General features: G+C 50.2%; 1 protein-coding gene and 1 non-coding gene across 5 annotated transcripts in view; one reads left to right on the top strand and one right to left on the bottom strand.

Moving 5' to 3' along the window:
* The window catches only part of ERN2 (endoplasmic reticulum to nucleus signaling 2), a 17,047-nt gene extending 13,903 nt beyond the window's left edge, over positions 1 to 3,144 (bottom strand). For 3 of the 4 annotated variants that reach the window (XM_036460251.2, XM_036460250.2, XM_036460249.2), the window contains exons 1-4: positions 2,851 to 3,144; positions 2,445 to 2,550; positions 2,047 to 2,080; positions 1,747 to 1,819 (exon numbers count right to left, since the gene is read on the bottom strand). In XM_036460251.2, coding sequence (XP_036316144.1) covers positions 1,747 to 1,819; positions 2,047 to 2,080; positions 2,445 to 2,550; positions 2,851 to 2,937 — 300 coding nt within the window. In that variant the 5' untranslated portion in view covers positions 2,938 to 3,144. The remainder of the gene's footprint in view (positions 1 to 1,746; positions 1,820 to 2,046; positions 2,081 to 2,444; positions 2,551 to 2,850) is intronic. The other variant, XM_036460252.2, reaches the window with a different exon arrangement.
* A 5,142-nt stretch (positions 3,145 to 8,286) lies between these two features.
* LOC118731673 lies at positions 8,287 to 8,393 on the top strand. Its single transcript, XR_004991931.1, has one exon. It is a non-coding gene; the product is annotated as a U6 spliceosomal RNA (small nuclear RNA).
* Positions 8,394 to 9,836: the final 1,443 nt, after the last annotated feature.

A 9,836-nucleotide genomic window follows, 5' to 3' on the forward strand; every position in this document is an offset into this window, starting at 1 on the left:
TGGGACAACTTCAAGCGAACCTACATCAGAATTAAGGGGGTGCCAGAAGAAGAGAGAGAACAAGATACTGAAAACCTATTTGAAGAAATAATGTCAGAAAACTTCCCCCACCTGGTGAAAGAAATAGACTTACAAGTACAGGAAGCACAAAGACCCCAAACAAGAGGAATCCAAAGAGGACCACACCAAGACACATCATAATTAAAATGCCAAGGGCAAAAGACAAAGAGAGAATCTTACAAGCAGCAAGAGAAAAGCAGTTGGTTACCTATAAGGGAGCACCCATACGACTATCAGCTGATTTCTCAACAGAAACTACGCAGGCCAGACGGGAGTGGCAAGAAATATTCAAAGTGATGAATAGTGAGAACCTATAATCAAAATTACTGTATCCAGCAAAGTTATCATTCAGAATTGAAGGGCAGATAAAGAGCTCCACAGATAAGAAAAAGCTAAAGGAGTTCATCACCACCAAACCAGTATTATATGAAATGCTGAACGGTATTCTTTAAGAAGAGGAAGAAGAAGAAGAGAAAAGATAAAAATTATGATCAACAAATACATATATATCAACAAGTGAATCTAAAAATCAAGTGAATTAAAAATCCGAGGAACAGAATAAACTGGTGAATATATTAGAATCAGGGGCAAAGAAAGAGAGTTGATTGATAATTATCAGGGGGAAAAGGGTATGGGGGTGCAGGAAGAGACTGGATTAAAATCATACACCTATGGATGAGGACAATGGCGAGGGGGAGGTAAGGGCAGAGGGTGGGGTGGGAACCGGGTGGAAGAAAGCTATGGGGGGAGAAAGGAGAAACAATTGTAATAATCTGAGCAATAAAGATTTATTTTAAAAAATAAAAAATAAAGCAAATATGATGTTAAAATTAATGGATCTGAGTGAAGGAAATGAATTTCTTTGTACTATTCTTACATTTTTTCTTCTACTTGAAATTATATCAATGAAAAGTTATATACACAGAAAAAGCTCAAAACTGCATATACAGAGCTGTTGCCAGACGTATCCCAGACACAGTCCTAAGGGAAGAGAACTGGGCTCCTGGGGATAGAGGGCCACCAACAAGAGGCCCTCACCACCTGGACAGAGAAGGCCCATGTTCCTGAAAGGGACTGAGGGCACCTATTGCGGATAAGGGAAGTTCATTCATTCACTCATTCATTCATTCAAGCCACCAGATGCCAGGATGTCAGGCTGTGGTAGCCCCTCCAGCCACTCTAGTCTCCAGAATGGCACAATGTGCAGACCCCAACCTCCTAATAAGAAAGAAAGACAAGAAAGAGGGCACTGTGAGATGAGGCTGGAGAAGGGAGAAGGGAGAAGGGAGAAGGGAGAAGGAGAAGGGAGAAGGAGAAGGGAGAAAGGAGAAGGGAGAAGGAGAAGGGAGAAGGGAGGAGAAGGGAGAAGGGAGAATGAGAAGGGAGAAGGGAGGAGAAGGGAGAAGGAAGAAGGAGAAGGGAGAAGGGAGAAGGGAGAAGGGAGAAGGAGAAGGGAGAAGGGAGAAGGAGAAGGAGAAGGGAGAAGGAGAAGGGAGAAGGAGAAGGAGAAGGGAGAAGGGAGAAGGGAGAGGGAGAGGGACAGGGAGAGGGAGAAGGGAGAAGGAGAAGGATGCCCTGGCATCCTCTGCAGAGCACTCAGCTCCTGGCTGGACTGTCGCTCTGCCCCCTCAGTGCTCCCTAACAAAAGCTCGGGCTCTCCACCGCCAAGTACTGAAGGAAACACACCATCAATCCCTGCTGCTTCTGGGTCCCCAAGGTGTACAGGCTGCCATCAGCTGGGTCTGAGAGAAAGGCAGTTCTGTGAGCAGAGAGGAATGGGGAAAGGAGGGGTTGGAGGCACCTGTCCTGGTTTCACAAAGACACCCTTTCCCCCCACTACCTAGCAAGTAGGAGCCACCCTCACAGGACACACCACAGAGCTCTGGGCCCCGTGCACCCCCACCTCCACCCCCACTCCCTTCAGTCACCACGCCATCCCCCAGATGCCCCCCCCCCCCGCCCTTAAAAGGCCGAAGGTTCACTTACTCGGTGACGTACATTGGCCCTTGGATGATGGGATCTGCAGGGACAGGGACGGGGAGCATGAGTTGCCCCCTCCGGACTCCCCACCCACAATCATAGCTCCTACTCACCGGGTGCTACCGAGTGCCAGGCCCCAACCCAAGCATGTGACGAGTATATACTGCATGCTCCCTGAGAGCTCTGCAGGGAGGACCATTACCCCTGGCTTCCGTCCACAGTGAGGACCTTGATGTTCAGAGAGGTAGAGTGACTCTCCCAAGGCCACACAGCTGCTAAGCGGCGAAGCTGCCCTCAGACACCGGCTTGTGAGAGGCTAGACGCCATGTTCTTACCCTCTATGTCATAGTGACACCACTCTAACTCGGGGTCCAAGGAGGAAGGAGTGGCCGCCCCTTGCTCACCATCCCTCAGCGTCCACTTCACGTCCCCTGTCTGCTTGCTGAGTGCGTGGAGACTTCCATCCAAGGTGGACACAAGGAGGAGGCTCTCCCGCCTGAGGGTCTGGACCTGCAGTGGGAAACGAAGTCACCCCCTGAGGGCCTGGGGCCATCCCTTGCTCTTGCCCAGGCAGGGCTGGCTGTGCCTCCTTGGTCCCCTGGAGACGAGAGAGAAGGAAGATGACTGGAGAAGCTGCTGGCTCCACGCATTGATCTCCTTGACCCTAGAGAGGGACCCATTACAGCGGAGCCCTGACCTCTCAGCCTCCCCACCCCACCCAGTTCCTTCTGGGTGCCCAAAGGAGACACAAGACCTTTACAGGGGGCGCCGCCGCTGGTCCCGAGGCCCTGAGGCCAGGCTGTGTCTCACCTTTGTGCAGGTGAGAGAGAAGCTCAGGAAGGTAAGGCACCGGGCCACGCAGGCAGCTAATGGCAGGGCTGGGACTGGAACCACCATCTCCGAAATCCCAGCACCGGTCTCCTTCTCCTTGGCCACCCGGTCTGCCTCCCTGAGGGCGGCCCCTTCCTTCGTCCCCCCAGGCCAGCTCAGCACTTTGGGTGCCAGGCTGCGCCCCCCAATAGAGCCTGGGGTGCTGGGGAGGCTGGAGCGGCCCTTCCACCTGGCCCCTGCCGGCCAGCTCGCTGCGCTCGCCCCTCCTTGAACAAACAGGGCGAGGCTGAGCTCCGGCTGCAGCCCTGATATCCGGGTGCCCGCCCCCCCCAGCCACGTCCGCGCCGGGACCTGCGCTGGGTGGGGAGTCAGGCGCCGCCGCCCTCCGCCTGCCACCTGCGCGGCGGCCCGCGGGAGGGGCCGGGGGAAGCGGCTGCGGCCCCCTGGCTCGCACAGGACTTGGTTTGACCGCAATCGCATTTAAAAACAGCTTTTAAATTAACTGCCAATTAAAATATTGGAAAGTCTGGATCTCCGATTTTTCACATTTTTCTGGAAACACCAGATGTCAGCGCACTGGGCTCACATTTCCACTTGGCAACCACGGGGTGGGCTCGGAGCTGCGCTGGGCGTGGGGCGCCCGCTGACGGCCCGTTACCTGCCCCGGCACTCCAGGCGGAGCTCAGCGCTGGGCCTCCTGCGCCCCTCCCTGCCTGCGCCCCTCCTCCCTGCCTGCCCCCCTTCCCTGCCTGCGTATCCCTCCCTGCCTGCCCCCTTTCCCTGCCTGCGTACCCCTCCCTGCCTGCACCCCCTCCCTGCCTGCGCCCACCCTCCCTGCCTGCGCCCACCCTCCCTGCCTGCGTACCCCTCCCTGCCTGCGTCCCTCCCTGCCTGCGCCCCTCCTCCCTGCCTGCCCCCCTTCCCTGCCTGCCCGCCCCTCCCTGCCTGCGTCCCTCCCTGCCTGCGCCCCTCCTCCCTGCCTGCCCCCCTTCCCTGCCTGCCCGCCCCTCCCTGCCTGCGCCCCTCCCTGCCTGCGCCCCTCCTCCCTGCCTGCCCCTTCCCTGCCTGTACCCTCCTGCCTCCTTGCCTGCCCGCCCCTCCCTGCCTGCGTGCCCCTCCCTGCCTGCGCCCACCCTCCCTGCCTGCGTCCACCCTCCCTGCCTGCGTACCCCTCCCTGCCTGCGCCCCCCTCCGGCGGGCTGCCCCAGGCCACATCGCGCTCCCCGGTTCCCAGCCCGGCTGTTCCCGGGAGAAAGGCCTGTGTGACACCCCTGCCCCCCTTCCATGGCTGTACCACTGGGCACGGGCAGCCTTTCCCGGGCACCGGGGATCCCAGGAGGTGGGGAGGCCCTTCCGCAAAGCCCGCGCTCGCGCAGCCCCGTCCGCATCCGCCCCGGAGCGGGGAGGCGGGGTGTCGGGTCCCCTGAGCCTGTCCACGCCGGCAACTCCCCAAACGGAGAGTTTTTCACTCGCAGGGACCCGCGGGGTCACCGGGCTGAGAAGGGCCAGGCGCCCTGCTGCCCCGCGGCTCCAGCCCCCGCGCCCCCCGGCCCCTCCCCCCGCCCCCCGCCCCCGACCTGACCTGGGAGGCGGTGTCGCCCCTTCTCACCTGCCGCGCCGCCGCCAGCGGGAGCCCCAGCCCGAGCCGCTGCGGGAGCCCCAGCCGCCCGCCCGGCCGCGGGGTGCGGGGCTGGCGCTCCCTCCTGCCTCCCCAGAGCCTCCCCTCCGCCTGTGACCGTGACGGGACCCCCACCCGGACCCCCTCACAGCTCCGAATGGCTGGGCCTTCAGTAGCCTTCCCACCCTGCCACCCTTCACCCTCCCTGACCGGCCCCTGACCTAACGACACTGTATCGGCCCCCGCCTCTGCCCACCTTCCAGCCCCTTCCTGGTGCTTGTCCAACGCAGCCCTCTCACCTGGCCACCAGACCGGCATCCCCGTCCCAAGCTGGGCTTCCCAGAAGCAGAGCCCAGGGGCCTGTGAGAGAAGTGGGTGAAGGGGAGAAAGAAGCCAGCGGCATGGGGCTCGGCTGGAGGACCCTTAGCCTCTCCCACAGGGAGTCCGCAGGCCGGCCTGCTGCTCCCTGGCCTGCCAGCCTGGGCTGCTGGCCGCTCCCAGGGCCTGGCTATGGCCTCCCAGGCTCAGCAGCTTCCGTTAGCTGAGCCCTTAGTAACCACGCTCAGCAATTGGGGATGGGGTGCCGGGCTCTCTAAAGGGGAGGAGGCAGGCAGCACAAGTGTCTGCTATGATTGTGATCAGTTTCTTCGCTGTGCCTCCAACTCAACTAAATCCTGTTCTTTTTGTTCCTGTTCCAGAGCCCATTGGCGGGCACCCACGGGTCCTCCACCCTTCCTTTGCTCAGCAACCCCTCCTCATGTTCCCAGAGACCTTTGCGATTGCTGCTCCAAACTCAGGACAACATTCACAGGCTTGCCTCATTTTTATTTGTTCTTTTTAAAAAAATATATTTTTATTACTTTCAGAGAGAAAGGGAGAAGAAGAGATAGAAACATAAATGATGAGAGAGAACCATCTATGTAGCCACCTGCATAGTCCCCCCTTCCCCCGCAATGGGGATTGAGTCCAAAACCAGGGCCTGTGCTCTGACTGGGAATTGACCCTTGACCTCCTGGTTCATAGGTTGATGCTCAACCACTGAGCCACATCCACTGGGCTGTCTTTTTGTTTTGTGGGTAGTTTCTTTCTTTCTTTCTTTCTTTCTTTCTTTCTTTCTTTCTTTCTTTCTTTCTTTCTTTCTTTCTTTTCTTTCTTTCTTTCTTTCTTTCTTTTTCTTTCTTTCTTTTTTAAATATGTTTTTAATTTTATTTTAGAGAGAGAAAGGAAGAAGAGAGAAATTTTGATGAGAGGGAAATATCTATCGGCTGCCTCCTGCATACCCACTAATAGAGATTAAGCTCACAACCCAGGCATGTGCTCTGACAGGGAATCGAACCAGTGACCTCTTGGTGCATGGGATGAGGCTCAACCAACTGAGCCACACAAGCTGGGCTTGTGGGTATTTTCTTCTACATCAAAAGATGTAGAAGCGCCAAAACTGGTTTGGCTCAGTGGATAGAGCATCGGCCTGTGGACTGAAAGGTCCCGGGTTCGATTCCGGTCAAGGGCATGTACCTTGGTTGCGGGCACATCCCTCGTAGGGGGTGTGCAGGAGGCAGCTGATCGATGATTCTTTCTCATTGATGTTTCTGACTCTCTATCCCTCTCTCTTCCTCTCTGTAAAAAATCAATAAAAATATATATATTTTTAAAAAATGTAAAAGCTATAAAAGAAAAAAATATATTTGTAACATCCTATACAATCCTATATAATAAAAGCCTAATAAGCTAAGTGTCCAGTCGGCCACTGAATCAATCAAAGCGTAATATATGCTAAGGCTGCTCAACTGTTTGCTATGATGTGCACTGACCACCAGGTGACAGAGACACTCTGTCCAGTAGGTTAGCTTGCTGCTGGGGTCCAGGCGATTGGGACTGAGCAAGATGGGCTGGACATGCCCTGGAGCCTTCCCGCAGTTCCTCCCCAGCTGGCCAACTTCTCATGTCTCTCCCGCCCCTATCATGCACCAGTGGGGTCTCTTGGCCTGTCCTGCATCCTCTTGCAATCTGGGCTGAGGGACATACCCCTCCCCCGAGTGCATGAATTTTGTGCCCTGGGCCACTAGTAAAAGCATAATATGCTAAGTGTCCAACAGATTGGTTGACCATTCGGTCAATCACTGGACAGGTTGCTATGATGTGCACTGACCACCAGGTGGCAGATGCTCTAACCGGTAGGTTAGCTTGCTGTTGGGGTCAGGCTGATAGAGCCTGGGCAAGATGGCCAGATATGTTCTGGAGCCCTCCTGTGGTCCCTCCTGGGCTGGCCAACCCCCATCACCCTGATCGGAAGTGGGTGTGATGCCCCAATGGCCCTAATCGCAGGCCAGGCTGAGGGATTCCACCATGCATGAATCTGTGCACTGGGCCTCTAGTATAGGAAAGAAAAAACATTAGAAGGACAAAAGATACCATAAATAAACACGTGATTAGAAAAATATGAGCAACACAGAAGATAAAGATGAACACATACACACTGCTTGTATAAATCAACAAGAAAAAAACAACCCCCAAATATGCAAAGGCTATGAGTAGACACTTATATCAGAACCACTATAACCATTCAAAAATGCATTCAAAATCACTAGCAGTCAGAGAAATGGTTAAACAAAATTTTTTTAAAGTAACAAGTACTTAAAAAGTAATATATCACATTATGCCCATATATGGACAAACATTAGAAAGAAGGCTGGAGATGGAAAACTGTGCCACCTTGCAAGGGAAAGTGGATCTTATCAGAAACCTGAAAATCCACAACTGTGGCGACCACCAAACATCTGTGAGCCCCAGAACACCGGTCCCCAATTGGTGCAAACATGCAAATTCAAGAGCTCTTCACTCCACCATGGAAAGGAGAGAACTACATAACCAGACATCCTGAGAAGAGAGACCACGGGGAGACAAAGAAACACTCCACATATGAAAGAAAAGCAGGCATCACCAGAAAAGGAAGTAAACGATTTAGAGGCAAGCAACTTATCAGAGCAAGAATTCAGGGAAATGGTCATAAGGTGGCTAAAAAAAATGGAAGATAAATTCGACAATGTAGGTAAGAACCAAGAGGAAATAAAGATGAACCAAGAAGAAATGAAAAATGGCATCGCTACTGTAAAGAATTCAATAGAAAGCATCAAGAGTAGACATGAAGAAGCAGAGGACTGCATCAGTGAGTTATAAGACAAGATGGAAAAAAAAATACTCATGTAGAGCAGCTTCTAGAAAAAAAATTAAAAAGCAGGAGGAGAGCCTAAGGGAACTTTGGGACAATACAAAACAAAACAATATTTGCATAATAGGGGTTATAGAAGGAGAGAAAACTGAGCAAGGAATGGAAAACCTGTTTGAAGAAATAATAACAGAAAACTTTCCTGATATAGGGAAGAAAAAACCCACACAAATTGAAGCAGCTCGCAGAGTCCCAAGCAAAATGAACCCCAAAAGACTGACACCAAGGCACATTATAATTAAATTGGCAAACACCAACAACAAAGTAAGAATCTTAAAAGCAGCCAGAGAGAGCCAGAAAGTTATTATACATACAAAGGAACTGCCATCAGACTAGCAACTGATTTCTCAACAGAAGCTCATTAGACCAGTAGGGAATGGGATGAAATATACAAAGTCATGCAAAGGAAGGGTCTGAATCCAAGAATACTGTACCCAGCAAGGCTATCAATCAAAATTAAAGGTGAAATCAGGAGCTTCACAGACAAAAAAAAAAAGACTAAAGGAATTTATCACCACTAAACCAGCAATGCAAGAAATGCTAAAGGGTCTGCTATAAAAAAAGAAATAGGGTGCTCACTTCGGCAGCACATATACTAAAATTGGAACGATACAGAGAAGATTAGCATGGCCCCTGCACAAGGATGACACGCAAATTCGTGAAGCATTCCATATTTAAAAAAAAAAAAAAAAAAAAGAAATAGGAAGGGAAGAAGGAACACAGGGGTATAGAATAAAAATGGTGACAAATAAGTACCTATCAATAATAACTTTAAATGTAAATGGATTAAATGCCCCAATCAAAAGACATAGGGTAACAGATTGGATTAGAAAACAAGACCCATATATCTGCTGTCTACAAGAAACCCACCTCAGAAAAAAAGATGCACACAGACTGAGGATGAAGGGATGGAAAAAGGTTTTCCAGGAAAAATGGAAATAAAAGAAAAGAAAAGAAAAAAAAAAACCTGGGGTAGCAATACTTATATCTGACAAATTAGATCTCAAAGTGAAGGACATAACAAGAGATAAGGAAGACCACTTCATAATACTAAAGGGAGCAATCCAACAAGAAGAAATAACTCTGGTAAACATATATGCACCCAATACAGGAGCACTCAATATATAACAAAAACTTCTGGAGGATATCAAGGGAGAGATTGACAGCAATAAAATCATAGTAGGGGACTTTAATACCCCACTATCACCATTGGACAAATCCTCTAAACAAAATATCAGCAAAGAAACATCAGTCTTAAATGACTCACTAGACCAGATGGAATGACATCTTCAGAACATTTCACCCCAAAGCTAGAGAATATACATTCTTCTCAAGTGCACATGGGTCATTTTAAAAGATAGACCACATGTTGGTACATAGGCAAAGTCTCTTCAAATTCAAGAAGATAGAATTCATATCAAGCATCTTCTCAGATCACAGTGTCATAAAACTGGAAATCAACTACAATAAAAACAATTCAAAGAAATCAAACACATGGAGACTAAACAACATGCTATTAAACAATGACTGGGTTACTGGAGATATCAAGGAAGAAATAAAAAAAAAAATCATGGAAACTAATGACAATGGAAACACAACAATCCAAAATCTATGGGACACAGTGAAAACAGTCATGAGAGGGAAGTTCATAGCTCTACAAGTCTACTGCAAAAAATAAGAAACAATGGTAATAAATTACCTAACTCTACAACTCAAAGAGTTAGAAAAAGAGCAACAAGAAAAGCCCAGTGTAAGCAGAAGGAAGGAAATAATAAAAATCAGAGCAGAGATAAATGACATAGAGACCAAAGAAAAAATCCAAAAGATCAACAAAACCAAGAGATGGTTCTTTGAAAAGATAAACAAGATTGATGAGCCTCTAACCAGGCTCACCAAGAAGCAAAGAGAGAAGACCCAAATAAACAAAATCAGAAATAAAAAAGGTGAAATAACAGAACCCGTCAAAATACAAAAGATTGTTAAAAATCATATGGACAACTCTATTCCAACAAACTGGACAATCTGGACGAAATGGACACATTCCTAAACTCAATCAGGAAGAATCTAAACAGCTCAATAGGCCGGTAACTATGAAAGAAATGGAAGCAGTCATCAAAAAGA

Source organism: Pipistrellus kuhlii, unplaced genomic scaffold (assembly GCF_014108245.1).
Source record: "Pipistrellus kuhlii isolate mPipKuh1 unplaced genomic scaffold, mPipKuh1.p scaffold_m20_p_31, whole genome shotgun sequence".
In the NCBI taxonomy this organism is placed as follows: Eukaryota; Metazoa; Chordata; class Mammalia; order Chiroptera; family Vespertilionidae; genus Pipistrellus; species Pipistrellus kuhlii.